The sequence below is a fragment of the Mesitornis unicolor genome, unplaced genomic scaffold (genome assembly GCF_000695765.1).
Source record: "Mesitornis unicolor isolate BGI_N332 unplaced genomic scaffold, ASM69576v1 scaffold19278, whole genome shotgun sequence".
NCBI lineage: Eukaryota > Metazoa > Chordata > Aves > Mesitornithiformes > Mesitornithidae > Mesitornis > Mesitornis unicolor.
In genome coordinates this window covers 23,749-35,558 of record NW_010201388.1, presented here as the reverse complement: position 1 = coordinate 35,558, position 11,810 = coordinate 23,749, and the positions used below count along the sequence as shown (strand labels likewise).

General features: G+C 43.4%; 2 protein-coding genes across 2 annotated transcripts in view; one reads left to right on the top strand and one right to left on the bottom strand.

Annotated features, from left to right (window-relative positions):
- The window catches only part of LOC104545040 (uricase-like), a 7,954-nt gene extending 5,008 nt beyond the window's left edge, over window positions 1-2,946 (bottom strand). The window contains exons 1-4 of the mRNA XM_010190068.1: window positions 2,846-2,946; window positions 2,094-2,367; window positions 1,203-1,319; window positions 1,004-1,082 (exon numbers count right to left, since the gene is read on the bottom strand). Of these exons, the coding sequence (XP_010188370.1) occupies window positions 1,004-1,082; window positions 1,203-1,319; window positions 2,094-2,367; window positions 2,846-2,946 (571 nt within the window). The remainder of the gene's footprint in view (window positions 1-1,003; window positions 1,083-1,202; window positions 1,320-2,093; window positions 2,368-2,845) is intronic.
- Window positions 2,947-4,331: 1,385 nt separating this feature from the next.
- The window catches only part of DNASE2B (deoxyribonuclease II beta), a 9,383-nt gene continuing 1,904 nt past the window's right edge, over window positions 4,332-11,810 (top strand). The window contains exons 1-4 of the mRNA XM_010190067.1: window positions 4,332-4,444; window positions 8,371-8,548; window positions 9,818-9,899; window positions 10,906-11,067. Coding sequence (XP_010188369.1) covers window positions 4,332-4,444; window positions 8,371-8,548; window positions 9,818-9,899; window positions 10,906-11,067 — 535 coding nt within the window. The remainder of the gene's footprint in view (window positions 4,445-8,370; window positions 8,549-9,817; window positions 9,900-10,905; window positions 11,068-11,810) is intronic.

Here is an 11,810-nt window from a genome sequence, read left to right as displayed (position 1 = left end):
GCAGGAACACAGGGACAGCTCTCAAATGTGCCTTTCAGAACTTGTGTCCCTATCTGCAATTGAAACTGATCTAGCCACTGGTCCTAACCCTGACACATTAGGAAAATAGGGAGAGAGGGTAGGACGGAAGATAGTTATGTTAGATTAGGGCAGTAAGAGATAGATACCAAACTAATGCCTAAAATCTCTAAACCAACTGTGTGAAACGATGCAGTGGTCTCAGCTCAGTTCCCAGTAGTCTGAGAGACTGGTTAAATGAAACACCAACACAGTGAGATTGAATTTACACTCTTGTTGTCATAGCAAGAGGAGATATTTTTTACCCTCCCTTTGGAATGCAAATTTATGGACAGACTGTTGAGCTTGAAAGCCTATGTCATTTAAGTATCACAAAACTCTAGTGAAGCCAAACGATGCTTTGTTTACACATGGCATGCGAAAATAGCAAGCACACTCTGAAGTATTTTCGTGTGAGAAATGGTTTGCACGTAGTCCTGAGTGCTCACAATGTTTTAGCCAGCCTGGCTTGCAGCAATGAAATTGCATCTTTCTTAGAAATAACACCAAGGCAAGTTGACAGGGTTTTGAAAATAACTGCAAACTAGGCAACTGGCCTACAGCAATGTGGTTTCATGATACATTCTCTATAGGGAAATTTTAGTAGTCAAACTGCAGAATGTAGTATAATGTAAAAAAATAAGCAGACCATTCCCAGAAGGCTATAAAATCCTGTGGCAATATATAGCAGTTTGGCTGGATGTTGTAACAATTTTATGTTTAGGATGAACATACAAATGTGAGCTACATTAATTCTTCACCCATGTCTCAGAGATCAAGGGCTGCAAAATTAGACTACAAACGTATTCTTTGTTTTAGACCTCTGAAGTGGTTTGGCTGTGCTGTAAGCCCTGTAACACCTTTAGCTGTCTCTAAAGCCATCTTCATCTCTCATCAGCAGAAAGATTTACAGAGAAAGAAGGGAAGTTGCAAATTCTTTGCCCACCATTTCGGCACTGCTCAGCTTCACAAAAGCGGATCCCATCAGGAACGAGCATGAATGAGTGGATGTGGGGAACACCATTCTGCAATTTAGAGCAGACACGTAAGTATAAATGCAGTAAATACTATATTGAAAACAGGAACCAAGAGTGTGACAAATGGCTCCAGCATAAACAAACTGAATGTATTAGCATTTGAGATACCTCTTGTAGACGTTGCCATGGTACTTCTTGAACGTAGGTTTTGACGTACGCCACTTGGCAAAATGTTGTCATGAAGTATCTGCAGATATCTATAGCAAATTGTTCTAAAGTTGATATCTAAGACAGCAAACAGTATTATTAGAAAGAAGCAATTACCTCATGTGCAAAAGTAGGTTGTTCTGATTGTTGTAAATATTTGGGAAGGATCAGTGTTGTTAAAAATACAGATTTCTCTCATTTCTGGTTCTGTGCCTTGTGCCCAGTCGTTTGACCACCTCGCAGCATATGCTGCAAATGGCAGCTACAGTCATGTCAAAAATTTCCCATTCTGTGGTATAGTGAGCTGCAGTCATGGACTGAGAAAAGACTGCTACTGCCTTGTGTGTTGAGGATATAATGCTGAAATAATCATAGCAATATTCTGATTAAGCTTTACAGGTTAAAGATGGGATTTCATTGCTGAGACAATTTACACTACAGGTAGTCATTATGATGGATGCAATTGAGGGAGGTAAGGGCACAGTTAATAGAATTAAGAGGAGTCTCCCATACTTCGAGACCTTCTGTATAAAAATGCTATATAGGAATAATGCAGTATTATGTGCTATTAAATAGACAAAAAAAGATGGATCTTCTATGACAAATCTACAAAAAATACTGCTAGCTCTGTGAGAAAAAAAGGCTTTGGAAAATTAAGGAGGAGTCTGCAGGATAAGCACTGGAGGAGGAAAAGCTCTCTCCCACATCACTTAAGGTGACTTTAGTGCAGATCTGACATGCCAGTGGGGGGAGAGATTATTTTGATGCATTTTGAAAATAAAAATCAGTATAACAAACACTTTCAAATGAAGTCATAAGAAACAGCAAGGCTAGTTACAAAATAAAAAATACCCCATTTTTTTTGGCCAACACAAGGACAATATTCTTCATGGTGTCTGTAGGTATCACAAGAGAGTTGTTTCCATCCAGGTACTCCTGAGCAGAAGTCAGACGGAGATGTGTGCAGACTTCCACCTCTTTAACGAAGTGCTTCTTCCCTTCGTGACGAAGGCGAAGGAACTTAATCGTGTTCTTGCCATATTCACAGTTGAGGACTTCTATATCCTTGATCTGCAGAGAAAATACGTGACAGTTGTAAAGAAACTCAGTGGAAGCCTCAGTTATGCTCAGTCAATGAAACATAATGTTTATGGCTTTTATTTATGTGGTTACCTGTGATAATGAAAATACTCTCATTATGAATTGCAAAGTCTTGATGGGAAGGAAAAATGGTTTAGGAAGCTATTATTACATAAATGACAGCTGTGATAGAATTTTAAATTTTTATGGGGGGCAGATCATATAACATGAGTGCAGTGAACTAGTCCCTTTCATTCCTGACTACATAGACCTCCCTCCAGTCTCCCCTTCATCATCTCTTTCTGAACACAGAGTGTCCCAGTGCATCTTGGCACTGCAGGTATGGCCGTGCAGTGGGCAGGCAGCATTCACACCCACTGCCTCTGCGCCTCTCTAGATACAGCTCCCCATCTTCCCTGGCACCAAGAACAGACTTCCACCACCTCCTACTCCTCTGGCTCCCAGCTCTCACTACTGCCCTCAGGCTGCACCTGTGCAATGTGCTGAACCCCCTCTGTTCTCACACAGGAGCTGGCAAAATGCAGTTGCCATCCTGCATGGCAGGGCCCCCTGTTAGTAGGCAGAGCCCAGCAGGCACTCCCATGTCCCCAGGGCTGCCCCCCATCATGCACACAGGAGTGTAGGGACTTGCTGCTCCGAGGCCAAGTGAGTATCGAAGCTACCCTTCCTCGAGGGGCGGGACAGTTGCTTTGGAAGTGGGCAGGAGTCCCAAACAGAAAATGCAAACAGCCGTCATGTTCTTGGCATGTTGTGTGTTTTATTACCTCCTCTATGGATGTTGCAATTCCCAAGAGCAAGAAGAGAAGACAGACCAAGTTGTGCTGGTTGAAAGCATTTCCTCACAACTGTACATAACACAGTTCTGATTTCCCACAAAAGGGATCAGAAGCAAGTCTGAACAGAAAAATTCAGGCCTTGATCCACACCTCCAAAATCCTGGCTTTCTGGGATCACTGGTTTTGTTTATGCTGTTCAGTTTTATCCTGCTTCTGTCAAACACACCTGGTTTACATATCTATTACAGTGTTGGAGAAGCTCTACTAGAAAGAAGACAAAATACTGCAAATGTATTTCTGTTATGCTAAAATAGCCAGAGCTTGTTGGCATAGACTTTCCCTGAGGCTTAAATATCCCATACTGTCAACATATTTTAATGTAAATCAGCACCTTTTAATGTAAGCATAATGAGGAGGGAGAAAGAATATTTTACATACCAAATTGACGCTTCTTTATGTGTGAATTGCTAAAAAATTATCAGATGTAAAATTGCTCAATTCAAACATGTTTGTTCCTAAGAAAAATGCTAATGCACTTAAAAGATAATTTTTAAAAAAATTAACTAATTGTAAGTAAATTACCGTGGCTCAGAGATCAGAGCGTTTTCTCTGACTGACAGTCCCTGCGGGCTCAATCCCCACAGACAAATGAGGGCCCCAGCACCACAGCCAGAACCAGGCAGGGCTCGGCACTTCACCAGAAACCCTCTTTGCAGGGGCAGCGCAAAGGCTGTGCTCAAGAAGTAGTGAGATGGAAATGACTTTGTTTTGCTTGTCTGAACACAGAATTCTTTTCAGATAGCTGTAAAAAATTCACACTTCAGTCATGCAGCACTAAAAAGAAAAAAACCAAAAGGTTTTGGTATCTACAGCTTTTTTTTTTAAAAGCAATATACCTTGAATATTTTAAATAGTCAAAATACTACCTCCTAAAATACAAAGGTAAGTTTTCTCAAAAACATAACTCGACAACTGTCATTTTACCATTTTGTTGCCCAAATAAACCAGGAGCAGTTTTCAGCAGCTCCCAGGAGCCCTGGCCCCGCTGCCGACAGCCGTCCCTGCAGCAGGAGCCTGACTTTCCCGGCTGGCTCTGCCGTCCCAGGCAGCCGCCCAGGGTGTGCTTACTGCGCCGTACAGCAGGAGCGAACGCAACACAACTTCTCCTTTTAGAGCTTACTCAGTGCTCGCCCTGTGCAGCCGAGAAACCAAAATGCCCTCCATATCTGCATGGTGTCACCCTGCTTTGCTATTGCTTCTCTCCCCTGCGCCCCTGTGGGCAGCTGAGATTTCCTGCAGGAATGAAGATGGGGAAACAGTCGATTGGTAAGTAAATACCACGCAGGTGAGTAAATAACACTTGAGATCAAACTGCGTGGAGTAGATGGATCACTGAGAAGTAATGCATAGCAATCATTGGTTTAATCCTGTTTGCTTGTGAGTAGTAGCTGAATTTTGCATTTGGAAAACCTCGGATAAGTTACTGAAATGTGATTTCATTTCACTGAACCAACCACCCTGCTGCATTATGGCTGCCTGCAAAACAGTCACCATTTTACACAGCGTTCATGTCTCATCATCAAAGGGAGCGTAACCTGTGTTCGGGTGCCAAGGCTGTGCTCGCCGGCGGCAGCCCCGGGGGCTCCAGCACGCAGCTCCTCTGCTGAGGGCACTGAGCCGAGCGGGGAAAACATCCGTATCTCAGCCTCATCGCTCGTACTCGGACAGCAGCGTGGTGGGACCCGTCCCCTTGCTGCTGTCGCCGACGGGGAGCGGAGGCTGAGCCGCCCCCGGGAGCGATGCGGGAGAGGCGCGGGGCGGGGGCGGCAGTGTGGGAAAGCGGCGTCTGCGCCCTGTGACTGAGGAGGAGAGGTGGATCCCTGCCGCTGGAGCTGCCTGCACGTTCGAGCTGGCACCAACTCGGACAGCAGCGTGGTGGGACCCGTCCCCTTGCTGCTGTCGCCGACGGGGAGCGGAGGCTGAGCCGCCCCCGGGAGCGATGCGGGAGAGGCGCGGGGCGGGGGCGGCAGTGTGGGAAAGCGGCGTCTGCGCCCTGTGACTGAGGAGGAGAGGTGGATCCCTGCCGCTGGAGCTGCCTGCACGTTCGAGCTGGCACCAGCCCATCGGCAGCAGCGAGCCCGGGTTTGGGTATTAAATGATTAGTTGGATTAATGCGCTTTGAAGATGAAAGACAAAAAGTATAAGTACATACTATTCAGCCCAAGTTTAAAAAGTGAAACAAGGGCTTTTAAAAAAGAGCACAGAAGCCTCCCAAAGATAAATATCAACCAATTTCAACAGAAAAGTGTCTTTCTTGTGGAACAGTGATTAGTTTGGATACAAGTGACAAAGAAGTAGAAGCTTCTTGCACACAGAGCTAACTGCAGGGAAGGCAGGGGCTCCTCACACTGCAGACAGGCTAATGAAGCAGGAGGGTAAAGCCAGCTTTGCTCTGTATTGGCGTAGCATCAAATGCATGAGGGTCTGGTCCATCCCTGTGACTTGTCACACTTGACAAAGCCCTTCTGGATAATGTGATTACTTTTTTTTTCAGGAATCAGACTCTTAGATGGTCCAGCTACCCAACAACATATATGTATGAGAAATTTAATTCCTCTGCAAACTGTAGTTATTCGTTGCAGAATGAGTCTGTGCTAAAGCTAAAAGAAAAACAGACCAAACCCCAAACAAAAAAAACCCCAAACCAAAACAAAAACCCATTTACCATCCATTTCTTCAATGAACACATTTTTTTGTATCCAAGTTCTCTGAGAAGCTCTTTAACAACTATAGCTAGGAGCAATTCCCCTGTGCCTCCATGTGAACACCAGCGATGTGGGACCCATCCCAGAAGGGAACTGAGCGGGTCTGCACAGGCAAAACTATGTTCCCTTCTGACAAATTTAGCAGGCAGGAGAAGAGGGATTTCCTTTCCAATGTGCCATGATCAAACGAAAGAGAAGCTTGCCTATTCACAGGGGTCATCCTTGTTTATTGACAAGAAGTAGTCAACTTTTGCCTGATTCTGGATTTGGGTGCTATGAAGCTGATAGGAGAAGCAGAACTGAAACTGCTTCCTCTTAAGCAAAAGATGTTGATGCCCTTTCAAACAAGCACAGCACTGCAGGATTTATATGAAGTTAGCAAGTGCTTTATGTGAGTTCCTACTGTTCAGTGGTTTCATCCTGCAATATTCCATAATTATTCATTATTAATAGTCATGCACCCTTTCATTTGCCACTAAACCGGAGGAATCACTTGCCTTATCTGACCTGATCCCATCTGCGCTCTTCAGCCGTGCCTGCAGTTTCCACCCACACGTGGTGCCTGGGCTGGCAAAGTCTCCCCCGTGTTTTCATTCCACTCAGGAGCTCATCCCATCCTCTTGACTGCACCTTGCACAGGGGCTACCAGAGCACATGGCTGTAGGATCAGCTCTCTAAGGAGGGTAGAGAGTCTTTCCTTTATTCATCCCAACTCACTGTATTCTGTGGGAAGCTTTTCATGCAAATAAAAGTCAAAACTGCTTTCTGAGAAGTGTTGAGTCAAGGACTAAAGCCACGAATGCAGATTGGTTGGTTGGCTTTTTTTTGGGAGGGGGGGCAGGGAGGAAGTAAAGATGTGATTGAGAAGTAAAGATGTGATTATCTGTAGCAAGTTAGTGTTCAGTCACAAGCAATGTGACAATGCTAATTGGGTATAAGAGGATTTGCTTTTCCTTGGTTCTCAGAAAAATACTTCCACTCTGCTCCCACAAATGCCTAAGCTTTTGAGAAACTTCCTGTGAACAAGTAGCAGTGAAAACTTTGATACAACTTTAATTGCTGATGCACTCGGCTGGCTTTCTGGAAAGGTCCAAAACATGTACCCCCTGGGAACTGGCAAGCAATTTACTGATAGCTCAACTACTGGCATTTCCATAAGCATACCTGCTAATGCAGGTTTGTCAGATGCAAGGCTGTAAACACCTAAGAGCATAAATCTTCCAATACATATCAAAGCAGTTTGGAAAGGCTTATTCCTGGATCAGCTCATACCACTGTAACTACTGCTGTTCCTCTCATTTCCAAATCTTCATTTCAAATACAGGGATTGCTGTGACTTCTCGTGCATGGACAGCTCTCCCCAGCCTTGCTGTATAAATCTCTGTGATCTGCCATCAGCCACAATTTCTCCTGAGATATTTAAGGAACATCACTCAGTGGCAATGCAGGCAGAGTACCAGGATCACCAGGGTGTGTGTTTCTCTTCCTCCTGTATGCGTGCGTTTCCCAGGGATTAACTGTTGCTCTAGCAAAGTGCTTTCCTGACACTTCTTACTTGCTTTCGCAAGTGCTTTTTTGACCAACTTGAGACTGTAAATCAACTGGGCAAAGCTTACTCCTCCTGATATACCTGAAGGGTTAAGCACAGTCAGGCTGCATTTTTTTGCTAAGTACTATAGTATTGAAAATAATGCCACTCAGTTCTTACTATTGACATAAATACTAAATTACTCAAGTACAGCACTTAAAGAAAGTGGCTCAATTAATTATATTGCAATTAATCCCATGGACTTGTGCGCTGGGAAAGCTGGGACATCAATACGAACTGAGCCATTTGCTGACACTATTGAGTACTCTACAATTTTGAGAAGATTTGTATTTCTGGCTAATAGTTTGTAAATATAAATATTCAGTCTTCAACAATTCAGCAGAGTGTGAGTCTGTTATGAAAGGTAAGATTGTGTTTTTAATATGTATAAAAATAACGATCAATTTTTATAATTTTAATACATAATTTTATCTATTCCATGTAAAGTTATATTTTTATAATATAAAAATGTATTGGTAAGAGATGTCCAAGTTGACCATGAGAATGTCAGACTGAGTTTGAGACCTGAGGTTATCTACCAGAACCAGCAACAATAGGGATTTGGTGGCTCAATGGGACTCCAGCCAGGGCTACCTCAAGTTCTTTTGAGGTACCAACAGCAGTTTGGCCACAGCAACAAGACTTTGGTGCCTAATCAGCCTCCCTTGCTTGCTGAGAAGCAGAACAAATTTGTCTGTAGCAAGCACTGTGCAGGTCCCTGCACTGGGCCACCTCCTTGATGCTGAGATGCCCACACTGCACACTGGCAGCACTGGTCCCGCTCCAGTGTAGGCAGCCCTGGAGTAACCCTTCTCTTCAGTCCTCAGGTGGGAAGGAAATATTGATTTGCACATTGAAACAGGTGGGTGTCAAGAAACAATTGCTCTTCACTGTTGCAGGTTTACTCTTTACAAGTTGCCAAAACATACCAAAGGAGAGATGCCCATGCTGGGGCTGGAATACATGTACATGGATGCCCTGGCTCCACAGTGGCAGCTCAGTAAATACCTCATCAACATGACACAGAGTGCTCTGGGACAGACACTGAAGCAGCTGTACGAGACATATGAATCCGAGGCAAGTGACATTTAATTATCATTTTGTTACTACGCTTGCTAGATATTACATGCAAATTAAATGAAACCAGCCAAAACAAGCATGTAGAGGTATGGCCAGACCTGACCAACTAGATGTACTAAAACACATCAAGGGGAGTGTCTTGACAGCTGGGCAGATTATTTGCAGGTTTGGCTACAATTAGAAATTATCCACAAACTTCTAATTTCTAGTGAAGCCTTTCACACACTTAAAGTATTGCCCATCAGAAAAATAAGCATTGCTATATAGTCCCTTTGGCTTCTTCTCTGCAATTCATGTTGAGCAACACCTGAAGCTGTGAGCTGGCTGTGGACTCAGACCAGGGCCAGTGGTGACTGTTACAAACATTTGTCCTAAGCCCTCCCATGTGCATGTGTTTCATGCTCTGACTCAAACCAAATCTGGGTTTTGCTCATCCCCCTGAAATCACTGTGACTGCTTCAGCAGTGAATGCTGCTTGTTAGGCCTTTCCTTACCCACACACCCCCAGAGTCAGACACCTCATTTATATTTGTGAAGTGATTATAAAATACCACAAGATATAGTGATTTTTTTTCACCATCTATATAATATTCTTGGGAGTCTGTGTGTGTCTTTGCATTTCTGCTGTGGGTTAGTGGTAGGGTGTCATTGATTTATATGTAGAAGAGATTTCCAGAAGTCAGTCAAATATTGGCAATGTAGTCAACTATCCTATTCCAGGTCTCACTGTAATTGTAATAAACTGTTTACAGATTCAAAGTACATCAAGAGGAGAAACACTTCCCAGCTCCTTTGAAGTTCTCTATTCAGGGGGAATAGGGTGTGCTCATACACAAATATTTTGCAAAGAAGCATTAATTGCTTTGTCCTTCATAAGAACACTTTTCATGTCTATTTTTTCTCAGCAAACATTTTCACCAGATCTGGTTGCTAAATCAGAGGCAGGCACAAAAAAAAAGAGGGAGGAACTTCTTTGCTAGCGAGTGCTCAATAAACCCATGTCTTAGCATATTTGACTTCTCAAGGAAGGGCCACTGCAATGACTGAGAGAACTTCCACTTTATGTTAACTTGGACGCTAATGCTGAATCTTCAGGTTTATTTTGCTGTGACTTCTGCAGAGACTGTGTCAGCTGAACTGGGAGAAGGATTAGGCTTATGGTGTTCACAGAGAGAAGTGCTGAATTCTGTTCCCAGCAGAACAAATTCACTTAAATACCTTCCTTTTACTGAATGTGATCTTTCAGAAGTGTGTGTTTTCCTGCAGAGGAACAACATTGTATATGCGATATACAACGATGAGGTCCCTGAATCACACTCCGATGGGTGGAAAAGGGGCCATACCAAAGGTACAGGGAAAGTTCCAAACTACTGTTTTCACCTTTCTGAAGTTGTGGATAGCATCTACCTGTCTGTTTGTCTATCTGCATATCTAAAATTTCTGCCTAAAGCAAAATCGGGGAATTATTTGCATGATGTGTGGTTTGTTGTATAGTTATTATATGCTGCAGCTTCTGTTTTGGTTTTGCTATGCCTGTGCTGTGTTGAAGAACTTCAGGGCTTATGGACCCTTTCTTTTCAAGAGTTGAAACTCATATAGCTCCTTTCAATGAGTACAGATCACTTCGTCCTGAGCCTAATGGCCACAACAGTACAAGACGTGAACACCCTAAACATAAATCCCTCCAAACTCACTCTCTCTGAGGCAAGAAACTGCTGCCAAGATCACGGAAGCACTGAAGTATGCAGTTAAAATAAACCAAGACTTTAAATAACTTTAAACTTCAGTGAAGGTCTAAACATTCCCTTGAGGAGGCTGATGGGGTTTGCCCAGCCTGTCTTGGGGGTGAACACATTTAGCAGGGCTGTGTTTTCAGGTTGCAGCAATGGAGACAGCTCCAGAGCACCCTGCTGCACGAGAGAGGCATAGCCCATCGCTCTGCTGCTTCCCTGTGGAGGAGAATTTGGTCTGGGGAAGAAGGAGTGGTGTTGACAGAGACTGTTTCCCCTTACACAGTGAAAATATTTAGGGATGGAAAATGAGCACTGGAGAGAGAATCACAGCCACTAAGTCATCAGACTTTCTGAAGACAAAATTTGAGTGGAGATAGAAATTTGTTTCAAAAGAAACATGGTGACAGTTAGAGAAGGGCTATGCAGGAGAAAATTAATGCAATTTTAACACAATATTAGTGTCACCTATAATTCATTAATCTACTCTAGAGCCAGTTTACTGTAGACATTAACACACTGAAGTGTGGTATCTGCAGCAGCAAATCCAAAGTAGGACACAGCTCTATTGTCTCAGGGCTTTTTGCTTCTTAATCCATTTCTAATAACTTTTTTTTCGGACAGGATTTCTGCTCTTGGACAAATCACAAGGCTTCTGGGTGATTCACAGCGTGCCTCTGTTCCCTCCCACCCCTGAGGAAGGTTATGGGTATCCAGCTACTGGGGAGTCCTATGGACAGACAGCGATCTGTATAACCTTCAAATACGACCAGTTCACAGAAATAGGTATGAAAAGCTTCTCCCTAAGAAAGTCTTTGTCCCACTGCACCTCTCTAACTGCTCTCCTCAAGGCTTCACCTCAAAAACTGCTTATTCTTGTCTTTTGTTGTCAGATTAGGAAACCAAGTGGGACCTGGAAACAGCGTTCTCGGCTTCAGTTATGTTTATCCAATGATTTCCTGTGTGAATGTGGGAAATTCACTCTGCCACTCTGTCTCCATTTCCCCATGGGGACTGTTGGGATAATAATAGTCATGAGTGCATATCGAGGGTAAACTCAGTCCATGTGTACAAAATGCTTTGGAAATGTAAAGTAGGATGATTAATGATTTTTAACAGTAATAGCTTGTTCAACTGCAATCATCTGCAGTTCTAAATATGTAAAGCAACCACTGCCTGAGCTGGAGTAGTAGCCTTGGCACGTTAGAAATATGAAGTACGGAATAAGAATCACCCAGAATTTCCCCAGGTACTTTTTGCCACATAAAATACCCAAAATATATACCCACAAGATTCAGAACAATCTGACAGTGATACCTGGCACTGGAATCCTGAAAAGGGACTATCAAAAGGCAATACCAGAAGTCATACTGGTATGCTTTGTAATGCTTTTCACACAGTTTTTCTCTCTTTTCTCAGTTGCTAACCACAAATGATATTAATGAAACGTGAGCTGTGCAAATGGCCAGGCTGGGCACACCCCAGAGCTATCTAAACCAGATTCCTGTTTGTGGAAGCACATCTATGCA